Consider the following 12784-nt stretch of genomic DNA (forward strand, 5'->3'; position numbering starts at 1 on the left):
TGCTGTCGCCTGGCATGGAACCAAAACACTGCTTAAATCAGGATAAACACAGTCTGGATTCCACCCTCATTTTCCATTCCCAGTCTGCCATGGAGTTATTTTATTTTCAGTGTGTGTAAATCTCACCACATTTCCCTGCAAGGTGCTCAGCACTGCTGCTGCAAAGTTACTGGAGATGAGGGAACACTTGTGAAACCATGGCAAGATGGATAATGCAAGGGCCAGCTTGCAAATCACTTGTGGACTTTGAACTGATTATCCTTTGTGTAGTACAGGGAAGGAACAATCCCAGGCAAAACGGAGTAGTAAAGAAGGCTCATTTTTAATGTAGTTAGAGCATATGTGTATACTGTAAAATAATGTTAGTAATAGTAATAGTAGTAATAATAATAATAATAATAATAATAAATTCTATGGAAAAGGTTATAGCATTGTCCTACCACTGCCCCTACATTTTAATTGTCATAATATTCCCCACCTGTGTCTTAACTTGTGCCAACTAGCAATGTCCAATGTGGTCCAGGGAATGTCATGGTCCATGAATGTTCCACTAGGCAGTACAGACGAGACCCCTCTGTTTTGAATGGTGAGTTTTTATGAATATTATCTATACCGCATCACTTCATCTCAGGGGAATAGAGTCAGTCCTGGACCATTTCATTTTCTAGGACGAGCATAGTGAGATTGAGTTTTTCTGCTTACTGTAGTGCCTGTGAGAGTGGTACTGCACAATCTGATTAAAGTTCAATTCTTCCTCTGTTGTCTCAAAAGGAAAGAGTGCGTACCCATAGAGGTATAGGCCATTTTGATTATTGCCAGCTTTATTGTGGAAAACAGTTCTATTTTCTCTTCAACATGCTTTAAAGGGAAAGACTGAAACAGGGCAAGTCTTAGCTTATGCATGAAAAGTAAAGACTTAAAAACTAGACACTCCATCTGGCCAGCTCACAAATAGTTAAGGCAAAAGCTCTTTCCTCTCTCTCCTCCATACCTCCCCACATTAATATTGCACAGCAGAGAATGAGATGCTGGTGCTTGATTGTCCTGATGTAGCCCTAGGAACCCCCTAAGGCATTTACACATATCAGAAATCTAAGCTGAATTAAGCTTTGGAAGAGAGATGGAGAGCAGTATTATTCTCTTCCATTTCCAGGGGGGTTAAAATAGGCCCCCGAGAATTAAGGCCAGTGTTTGCAATCTAAAGCAGATTGGTTGAGAGGACTTTGAAAAGCTTGGCTTAAATGATGCAGCCACGTGTACACAGTTGACCTGTGGGCAAACTGGGAATAGACCCCCCTCCCCTCTTCCTATATGTGGTCCCCTTGCTCGGTATGCTGCTTCCCAAACCACAGCTTGCAAAGGGATGCAAAGTGGCTCACAACTACTCATCCGAGCCCTTTTAAACAGTGATTTTAGTAGCCTGGCCAGGCAAACTACAATGGGGAAGGGATGGGGAATAAAGCACGGTGTATTTTAAAGTATGACATTGGGCTGTTTAGTGAAAATCGTAGAATCATAAAACCATAGAATCATTTTGGTTGGAAAAGAACTTTAAGATCATCAAGTCCAACCATTAGCCCCACACTGCCAAGTTCCCCACTAAAATATGTCCCTAAGAACCTCGTCTATGTGTCTTTTAAACACCTCCAGGGATGGTGACACAACTATGTTTGGTAACAGCTGTCTGGGTAGGAGGAAAGTGGTCCTTAGAGTTAATATGAGCCTGATCCACCCCTCCTTGATATTGGGACTGGAAATTGAGGCACTGAGAGAGCAGTCTGGTAGTTCAATGAGTGGCAGCAAGCTGACTGTGACATTGACGACTGGCAGGTAGATAATGTGTACTGTTAACTCCTGTAATTCTCCACCAGCCTGAAGGAAATCATCCTGACAGTTCGTATTAACGGACGGCTGCGTGACCACTCTTCTGCCCTGAGAGCTTCATCAAGGCTGTTTACTAAACGCAGATTGCCATGTTGTATCTTGAGAGCAGACTCAATATTGAACGAAGAGTTAGCAATTGTTAATAAATAGTAGCACATTAAGATGTCTCTCAGGGTGATTTTTGTGTACTGTAATTACACGGAATTGCCTGTTAGACTGGCCAAATTACATAAAAGTGGCCCTCAGCTCCACAAATGTGTTCCCGATAATGGGTGACTATTAGCTTTGACATGAGAAGCCTGTAGTTATGATACAAAGGAAGCAAAATGAGGTAGTAATCCTCTGGACCTGTCTTGCAATGACATGGGCTGGGAAGGATTCTGTGTTGCTCCAGAAAGAAGTTGTGAAGAGACCATTTGTTAATGATGCTACTAAATGACCATCACGTAGAGATCTCAAAGTCCTCCTCAGAGGTCAGAAGATGGAGAAGGCTCTGGGGAGACCTTATTGGGGCTTTTCAACATATAAAGTGTAACAAGAAAGATGGAGAAAGACCTTTAACCAGGTTTTGTTTGAGATAAAGTTAAATTTCTCCACAGTAGCTTGTATGGGGCCATGATTTGGATTTGTGCTGAAAATAGTGTTGATAACAGAGGGATGTTTTAGTTACTGCTGAGCAGCACTTGCACAGAGTCAAGGCCTTTTCTGCTCCTTAGATTGCTACATCAGTGAGGAGGCTTAGGGTGCAGAAAAAGCTGGGAGGGGACACAGGTGGGACAACTGTCCCCAAATGACCAAAGTGACATTACATGCCATATGACGTCATGATCAACAAAAAAACTGGAGGGTTGGAGGTTGATGGCTGCCATTGCTTTGGGACTGACTGGGCACCAGTTGGTTGGTGGTGAGCATTTGTTTTCTTTTACATCACTTCTTGGTTTTGTTTTGGTTTTTTTTCCAATTATTCAACTATCTTTATCTCAACACAAAAACTTTTGTACTGTTACACTTCTGATTCTCCCCCCACATCCTTCTGCAGGGGGAGTAAGCGAGCAGCTGTGTCGTGCTTAGTTGCTAAACCAGGGTCCGGTCCACAACACCAGGACCTGTAGTGTCAGGACAAGAGGCAGTTGTTTTAAACTGAAAGACGGTACATTTAAACTGTATATAAGGAAGAAGTTTTTTACAGTGAGGGTGGGGAGACACAGAACCAGGTTGCCCAGAGAAGTTGTGGCTACCCCATCATTGGAAGTGTTCTAAGTCAGGTTGGACAGGGCCTTGAGCAACTTGATCTAGTGGAAGCTGTCCCAGCCCATGGCAGCGAAGGCTGGACTAGGTGATCTTTCAAGTCTCTTCCAAACCAAACCACTCTACGATTCTATGAAAAAATGGCTTGGTGTCTCTTCCCTACTCTTCTGCTTTGAGTTGAGTGAACTCTGTAGTCCTTTTGATAGTGCTGACCCACCAAAAAAGCTCCTTTCAGCTGTGGCCCAATGCTGCCTTTACTATATCTCTGCTACTGCCCATTTTTTTGGGGTCCACCAAAAAGAGCTTTTGTCCTGCTCATCCTCTTTCTTTGTCTTGCAATTTCTGCAAGAAATATTTCTTCCGAGAGGGGAAAAGTGAGCCTTCCCTTGAGCAGCTCCATCTGTCTTTGTAGTTTTACCATGGACCTCAGCAACTGGCGTGCCCTGGCATGACCAGACAGCTGAAAATCAGTGATACTTTAATTGGGCACTGCATGGTGGTCAGAAGAGTGATGGGATATGAATAGGATCTTCTTATTCCTTGGGTCTGCTCCCTATGCGAGCTTGCCTCGCATCTGCTTCTTCTGCAGGCAAGTGCAAGGATTTGTTCTTTGTTCTGCAAGGTCCTTGGAGGTGGACACAGACATCAGCTACACCTTTGTCAGTTGAAGTGTGTTAAGAGCCTGGTTCTCACCTGGGTGAAGGTGTCATAGCATCACTCATTACCAAAGTCCCTAAAAGATACCGTGTATTGCTGCCCTTTGGGGTGGCTGCTGTCCTTTTGTCAAGTGGTTGTGCTGGGTAGAGTATATGGCTGGTTCTATACCATACCACCATGGTACATATGTGTATATACAAAGAGCCTGAGTCTGAATGAGAAACCCAGGATTAAAAAACAAACAAACAAACAAAAACAAACAGACAAAACAAAACAAAACAAACCCAGGATTTTTTTGGTAGATAGCAAGAGCACATTCACCCCTTTGTTATTCAACCCTCTTCAGTTGTTTTCTTACAGCACTGACATACACCCCCTTGTTTAGAAAGCTGTTCACTTTTGTGAGTACTGGTAAAAGCATTATTTTCCAGTAATTTTAACAACCAGCTCTCTGCTTTGACAAGAGTTGTCCAACTGGCAACAAAATCAATACAATGTGGCTTAAAAAGCTGCTCAAGAATTGCGAAAAGCCTTTAGACCAGTGGCACAGTAAAAGGGTTCCTGAGCAATTCTCAGAGTAAATCACACCCACCTGTTCCAGCTCTTTGTCAGAAGAGTGGAGGGAGTCTCATTGTTTTGAGCTTATGACCTATGAGTGAAGAGGCAGAGGGAGCTGGACTTGCTTGGTCTTGCGAAAATGAATGTAAGGGACAATCTAATCAGAACCTACAGGTATCAAAGGGGCAATAACAAAAATTATAAAAGCAATATCCTCACTTTCACAGTAGCTTGAGAGGTTCATACGCGACCTTAGGAAAAACCCTGTCACCAGGAGAGTGGCGTGGCCCTGGAAGGGTCACGAGAGGGATGAGGGCTCTCCATCTTTGAGAATTTCCAAGGTTCCTCTAGACACACCATGGCCAGCCTCACCTGATGTTAGTGATAGCCTTGCTCCAAGCAGTAAATTGGATTAGAAAGCTCTAGATGACCCTCGTAACTAGTACTTTTGAAATTTTCTGACTTAATGAGTCTTTAATTTCAAATGTGCAGGAAATCAAGCTCAAGACAACCATTCTGAATAACAAACACATTTCTAAAAACAAACAAAGCCCAGAACCCCAAATTCAAAACTCGCATGTCTGTGTTTGATTTGGGAGAAAAATAAATGCTCAATTTTTCAGTGACTTCATTAGTATGATTTTATAAAGACTTTGTACAGCCTTCTCAGTATCAAGGATGGAAAAAGCAGAAAGAACAGTTTGCTTGTAAGGACTCAGGCAAACTCCATGGCATTAAGAAATACCATTTTTGACTTTGTTCTAATCGGAGCCTGTTTGACCCTGGAGCCAGAGCAGGGTAATGGAACAAGCACAACTCGAATGATGTCGCTTCTCACAGTGTTGTGCAGAAAGTAAGAGAAGGAAAGAGAGAAATGCAGAGAATGTAAAGAGGGGAGAGCCAGAGAGATGCATTAAAAGCAAGAATAAAAGGCAGAATATATCATGGAAAATGGCCAAAGGAAGGGATGGAAGTAGACAAAGGAAAAAAAAAAAAAAAGAGAAAGGAAAAGAAGGAAATAGAAGAAGGAAGCAAAGTGAAATTGTAAAGAAAGAGAGTAGTGTCCTTGTGCTCTGCTAGGCAGAGTGATGAGCTGGTAGGACAGCAAGCAGCCCCGGGCGGTAGCACTCGTTATTTCCATCCCAGCTGATGTCATTGATTGCTTCTCTCCTCCCTTGTCATGCTTGGTGACAGAATTGCAGGACTTGTGACTTATAACACCCTGCTCTGTTCTAGGCCAGGGTTTTCTCTCCAGCTCCAACCAGGCACGGCTTCATCTGTGTTTCAGGGAGCTTCTGGATGGCACCCACCAGTAGACATGAGAAGGTGGTGAGGAACAGGCCATCTGGGACCATTTCCAGCCCAAGCAGGTGTAGACCCTATTGCTAGCCTGCCTTTTGCAGACAACCAGTTTGGTCCTCAGCTGTGGTGCTAGGAAACTCCCATAGGACTGATTTCTCTCTTACCTTTAGAAAGCTTCGCTCTTTTTCTCTTTATATTACTGTTGCGTTTTAAACCAACCTTGTTTTCCCCCCTTATTCTCCTCCAAGGAAATTTCCCTTGCAAAGCTCAGATCATACCGCATCTGACCACCTTCTGTCAGGAGATTTAATTAGTCAGAGGAAATAAAATAAATTCTGCTTCATTTGCCAAAGAGAATAAGTGGGAGATGCGGGAAAGGAAGATGAGGAGGACAGAGAAACCTTAATAATGAAGAAAGAAAGGAGAATCCTAAGCCATCACGTGGGCCTAAGCCTTTAGAAGTTATTAGTCCCAAATTAGCGAGTTCCTGCTTTTATTGCAGACAGTGTTTTTTATAGTTATTCACCCTCATGATGCCAACAGAAGCTCCACCAGGGCTCACCAACTGTCTCTTCTCTGTAGGAGGAAGAGATAAGGTTCATGGCATTTCCTCAGGAAGAGTCTTTCCAGTGGGCATGGGTTTTATGAAAGTTTGGCCGAATGATAAAGAAGGAGGTGCATATCAGGGTCTTTTTTTGTGGGAAGGACTGCAGATAGACCACTTGGCCGGTTGTCATTTGTGTGATGCCTTGCCAACGAGCAAACATCTGACCTAGGAATGATCCAGTACATGCAGCCTCTTACTTAGCTGATGGAGGATCTAGGAGAGGATTATGGGTGATGTGAGTTGAGGATAGCGAAGGGAGTGAAACAACGTGAGGTTGTTGGGGATGGAGGGATGTCAAAGAACATGTGGAAGAGAGGGGATTTAGGGTTACTGTGTTGGACATATAGGGACATAGTCTGCTCATGTCTTAAAATCCAAATGCCATTTCTTCAGTTTCTCTTGGATGGTTTAGGAGTGAGCTATATGTCAGGCTTTTTTTGCTTTAATGGAGCTCCTCCCCCACTTTTATCCAGTTATCCATGAAAAGTCACTGAAATGAGACCTACTTAAATCAAATGTCACAATCGATGCTCATCCCAGGCCACCATTTGTGCGATGTGAGCTCATATTGCCCTAAGGGGAGGAGCAGGGAGAGAAAAAGGGTTGGGAGTGAACTTGGAGCGAGTGAGTGAGGAGCAATTCACATCTGAGGAGCTTGCGCTTCACAGTGCTTTTATCAGGAACATGCATCTCTGAGGTGGGGCAGGGCTGTTGCCCACCTGGGTTCTGCAAGGGCAGAAACAAAGCACAAGTGGCAAAGGAAGAAGCTGTGGCTTCATACTGGAGATTGCATCTCTCTCTTTCATACTCTATCCCAGTCTTGACTAAATCAGATGCTTCTGTTCCCAGAAGAAAGTCCCTTCCACATTTCAATTTGTAAGATGTAGGATATGATATTTCAGCACTCGAGGTACCTGGGGTATGTCTAATTTCAATTTTGTTTGATGCAAGACAAATCAAAATGTTGATATTTTAGTTGAAATTTCTTCCTGATTACCTAGTTCCCCCCCAAAAATACTTCTAAACTTCCACAAATATTTAGCAGGAGTAAATGCTCAGGTTGGGAATACAGGCACATGAGTTGATGTTTAAAATTGCAGTGATCCAAGTGTCCATAGAAGTTTAGAGGAAGAACCCACATGTGAGCTATAACACTTTTCACGAGCATTTTTGGAAGCTCTAGGTGAGTGAGATGCAGGTCCTTGCTGGGTGCATTGGTGAGGCTCAGCGCCGTGTTGTTCCTGCAAATTCTGCACAATTGCTGGCAGTTGAAAGGACTAAGATATGGAATCCAGTTCCATAATTTCAGCAAGTTGAACCAGGTTCAGCATCCAGACCCTTTGTACATGTTTGTGGTGTAGTTTTGCAGAATGCCAAGCCTCCTGTTTCACTGAGCAAATTCAAGGAAGGTGTACAGGCCTGCTGGGGTAGCGATGTGTCAGAACCAATGTGGTCAGTAGGGAGGGGACATTGCAGAGAGGTAGCACCACACTGCAGTGCAGTTTGGCTTCCAGTCTGTAGCTGGTTTGCATCCAATAAAGATCCCTCAATCAACCTGTACTCCTTTGGGTATATATGCCAGTTGGGCATTCAAGCCGTTGAATGTGTCACTAAATTTTTGTCTCAGATCCCTTAAGCTCTTGTGCCAGCCTTCCCAATAGCTCCTGTGGGGTTCACTGAAGCAGTATGGAGAAAGTTTTCTTCCTCATTAATTCCCCCCAATGAGATTTAAAATGTGTGAGGTGCCCTTGGTCAAAATATGCAAGTAAAGAGGATCTTCCCAAGCCCCTCAGACTGCAGGGACAATTCGTCTCAGATCCCAATATATCAGGGTTGTGTGTCTCTTCTTCATGGTGGGCTCTGTGGGGTAAACCTGTACTGACTGTGGACCTGGAGTCAATGGACACATGCTTGCTTTGTCCATGTGTTGAGCTGGCTAGATTCCATATAAGTACAGCACTGAGCCTTGTCTGATGTATTTTGCTTTGCAGCAAGCTCAGTAGCCTGGAACAGAGCTGCAGCAGCCTCAGCTTCGTGGTGTCCTGCTGATTGGAGGTTCAGGTTGAGCAGCCTCATGCCTGCCAACAAAACAGTGTAGACAAGTCCTTGGAGGATTGCCTGTTTCATTCCCCAAATCATACATAATTGCCTTTTTTTTCCCCTATGCTAAGCCCTTGCCATGTCAGAAACCATCTCAACTCCATGGCTGTAGCGATAGGTGTTGGTACTGTGCCAATCTAATGACAACTTTGATTGTGCTCCCACACCTCTGCATACTGCGTAATCACCCTAAACAGAGGGTTCTTGTGTGTCTACTGCATGGTGGGTCTCTGCTTCTCTGCCTTCACACCAGCAGAGATCACTGATGTGGAGAGGAGAACCATGCTGGATAAAAAGCCCACACCAGGGAAAACCAAGTGGAATCAAGATCCTCAATCTAAGCTGAGAACAAGGGTAGTTTAGTAGAATTAGTCTGGCAGATGTTGTTTAGTTACCCAGTTAGTCCCAGTGATGCAGAGAACTAGATTAGGAGGGGCTATAGCAAGTCTGTTTTTTCTTGAGGTTGCAAGAGCCGATGATCAGCAGATCTTTTGTGTTTAGACAGGAAAGCAGAACCACCCCACCCCAGAATTTCCAGTCAGGACTCCTGCATAGGAAGAAATACCTTGTGTAATAGTGTAACAGTGAAGTGATGGATGATATGACTGGATGATGGGTCTCTGGGGAGGTTATACTTCTTGTTTTTCATTTGCTTGCTTCATCTCCTCCTTTTCCAGATGGATGTTAGTAGCTGGCAGAAGATTTTCACCTTCTTTTCATCCTCCCACCTTCATCACCGTCATTCCCAGAAGAGCTCATTTGTAAATTGTTCTAGTGTAGGCATGGCCTTTTGCTGTTGCCTCATTAATTATCCTCAAAGTATCACACTGGATATGAAGGGCCTGATACTCCTCTTGCAACCCATGTCTTTTACACACCTGTCTCACCATGGATATCAGAGTTGTCATCCAGACTTAACACTGGTGTGTGCGGGAGGAGAATCAGGTCCAAAAAAATGCTCGGTCAAAGATAAATAGATCCTGGTCTTCTCTCCTCTTTAGTTGTATGTGCAGTGCGATGTAAAGGTCAGGTGAGTTGACACACAGACAATTAAGAGGGTAGTTCTTGACATGAAATTGAGCTGGTAGCATTTGCTGAGCATCTTTTATTTTTTTTTTCTTTTTTTTTTTCTTTTTTTTTTTTAATGTTTTGCTTTCTCTCTTTCAGAACATGGAAAAGGTGCTGGTTCCTTCTGTCACGTTAATTGTAGGCTGTGGAGTATCTTCGCTGACACTTTTGCTGTTGATTATCATTTATGTCTCTGTTTGGAGGTATGACTTTCATTCTCTTCTTGTTGGGGAAAGTAACTGTCTCTTGATCTACATGGATTCTGGAGGTTTTGCTCTCCTGCTTTGGGTGTCTGGTGCCTGAGGAACAACCGTTTGGTAACGAGCAGGTCCTGCAAAAAGTCGTCATGGTGACTTAGTTGGCATTATTCTTTCCTTTTAGTGCCAGAGAAATTAGTACAGTGAAATTAGCGCCATGACCCCATGGAGTCGCACTGTTCCATTTTTCAAAAGCCACGTACTGTTTTAGATGCTTTCGTATACCCCAGGAAACCTTGTTTTGTGGAGAGGTGGACCTGCACTGCCTTCTGGCAGGCAGACTGCTTCAAGGTATCCTGCCTTGGGTCCTTGATGACATCAAAACATCCATGACCTGCTATGAAAACACCTGGCCTGAAGAATTGACAGCACTTTTCAGGAGCTTAAGGATGATAAACTGCATGGTCTAAATAACTCTCCTACCTCTTAGCTACATTTTGCCTTTTGCTTCAGATGCATATTAGATTCTTCAGTACAACCCATTGCAGAGAGCTCCTGTACACCTATAAGCAGGACAGGTGCAACCTTAAATTTTATCATTTATAGAAGCTGAAGTGGTTTTGTAGCAAAGTTTTATTGAATAGAGGCCCACATTGGCTCACGCCCCTGCTAGGAACGTTTTGATGGACTGTATAAGCTGGAGGACCTGAGGCGTGCAAAGGATTCTCTCCCTATACTGCATTGAGCGAGGTCTGAATTTATACTACTAGACCCATGCCTTTCCTAAACCCATGGCAAACATGCTTCATGGCTAAGCTAAATAAAACAAAGAAAATGAAAACCAGGTAAATGACTGTGAAACTGAAATCGAGTGGCTACAGAGAATATACTATCTGGAAATTATTGGTGACCCTTTTGGGAGAAGGGATCGCTCTGAGGATGTTATTTTGGCAAGTGATTCTTCTTAGTAGGAAGGAAAGGGTAAATTCAGTTCAAAGTTGTGAACTGAGAGAACTTTTTCTACCCTTTGATAGAGGAAAGAAACAAGAGAGTAAAAGATGAGCAAAAACGCATCTTTTTTGTTGATACTGTGACAGTGCATAGTGGCTAGTTGATTATGGCAAGTGCTCTGAGCTGAAGACTGATCATAATAACATTTATCTAGAACTCAGGTTTTTCCGTGCCTGGGGTATCATTGGATGTGCTCAAGTCCCTGTCCTCTCCTGCTTTTCCTCAGGCTGGGCAGCACTGGGCAGCGCTGGTAGGTGACTTACTGGTGTCACTGGTGTCAGGATCAAGTGGAAAGTTAGGACAGAGCAAGTGTTCCAGCCTCACCCTCTCTTTCCTATCAGAAACAAGTTCAGGATCTGAAACCCAAGTTTAGACATGAGGTTGAATCAGTTTGGAGCATGCCAAAGTCATTTGGAATAACATGATGTATTTTCTTCCAGGAGTGTGCCCCTCAATATTTACTGTTATTGAGGACAGTGAAGTTAATTTCCTGCCCTGTTTAAAATATGCTCTTTTTAATTTCTCATTCCAGCCTTTGCATTATGCCTATGCCCAAAATTATCAGCATGAGTATGGGGACATGTTTATGGGAGGCTTGAATGGGCATTTCTGAGCTAGCCAAGGATGGACATGCATTTCCAAGTGATCCTGAGACCAGCTATATCTTGATTATAAGGGCTCTCTATCCTAAGTCTCTTTGTGTAAATATTTGTAAAGCATGATCAAGTGATCTCTAGAATTTCTCTTTGGTGCGTTGAGTTTGTTTCATTTCTTCTCTGTAGACCATGTTTTCATGTTTTCTGAACTTCACAGCATTCCCATGGCTGAGCCCTGAGCACTCTGTGTGTCCTTTTTATTTTAGGCATAGCTGCTGGACATGAACGTGCTGTCCTATTAATGGTCTCAGGAACATCATAGTCAAGTCAACATTGTCTCCTGGCTCCAACTTTGTTTTGCCCTAGACATTATATAGCCCGATAGACAACAGCTGGGGCAATGCTCAGGAGTGGGATAAGCAGTATTACTCCAGCTGTTGTTGATAAAATACAGGAGCCATATCAAAGAGGTTCTTTTTCACCGTGCAGAGGAGAAAATCCTTGTGCGCTCGCTGCCTGGTCTTCTGTGGAGAGCACTCACCAGAGCTCAGCTGTTTCAGAGAGCTTTGGCTGGGAAATTTCCCATTCAGACCTCTGGACAAAGGCATCTGGAGCATGCACACATAGGCTCAGCTTGAGTATGAAACACTTCTGATGAATAAGCTCACTGAGGCTGACGGTCTGGAAGCTTTCCCAGAATTTTGCCCAGCTAGGGTTTGTTTATACATGGGAAGCAGAAAGAAAGGGCGGAGGAGAAAGAGGGAAAGGAACGCGGTAAAGAAAAAGGGGGCAGAGTAAAAGGGAGGTGATCACAGCTTTGGGCTGCATATTGGAGAGGAAATGAGTTTACCTTCTGCTTCCCATTCAAAAGCCCCAGATAATGGTTACTCCTTAGTGGCACCTACTCAGTCATCGGCATGAATGGCACGAGCTTTTTGATGCAAGCGATCGCTTCAGACGCAGCCAACTTGGCACGGTCTCATAGAAAACTGGACGTTGTTTCTGTTTGACGGCTGTTGGTGGCCTGTTGGTAGACTCACTCCAGTTCCCAGTAGACAGATGGCCGTGAAAATTCTGCTGCAGATGGTGCATCTCTGGCCTTATTAGCAGCTTTGACAGAGAGGTCAGTGACACGGTGGACCATAAAAGTGAAGTGACCTTATTACATCTTGGCAGTGGCTGTCCCAGGTCACAGCTGGAGACATGATCTATATGTGGGCCACGTGCTCCACCACCCATGTGGAAAAGGAGGGGGAACCCAAAGAAAAAGAACTTCCTTCTTGAAAACTGACATGAAGATGAAAAACTAGGGGGAAAAGGAACCATTCAAGGGTCAGAAGAGGTGAAATGACTTAGTACACTGTTTCTCTAAGCTTTGGTTTGTACCACTCTTTTCAAGCAGCTCCTTGACACAGTGGTATTTCTGGAGTGCCCCCAATGTGTTTTCCATCCCTGAACTCATTGCAATTTGACAGCCTCTGGAGTCAGTGACCTTTCCATAGCATGGAGATCAATTCTTGCTATCGAATAGCTCTTCCACCAGCCCATCAGCATGT

At 43.9% G+C, this 12784-nt stretch overlaps 1 protein-coding gene across 2 annotated transcripts in view; it reads left to right on the plus strand.

Annotated features, from left to right (window-relative positions):
- The window catches only part of ADGRB1 (adhesion G protein-coupled receptor B1), a 213245-nt gene that overhangs the window by 137624 nt on the left and 62837 nt on the right, over positions 1-12784 (plus strand). For both annotated transcript variants that reach the window (XM_065627733.1, XM_065627734.1), the window contains one exon: positions 9524-9627. In XM_065627733.1, the coding sequence (XP_065483805.1) occupies positions 9524-9627 (104 nt within the window). The remainder of the gene's footprint in view (positions 1-9523; positions 9628-12784) is intronic.

The sequence above is a fragment of the Caloenas nicobarica genome, chromosome 2 (genome assembly GCF_036013445.1).
Source record: "Caloenas nicobarica isolate bCalNic1 chromosome 2, bCalNic1.hap1, whole genome shotgun sequence".
NCBI lineage: Eukaryota > Metazoa > Chordata > Aves > Columbiformes > Columbidae > Caloenas > Caloenas nicobarica.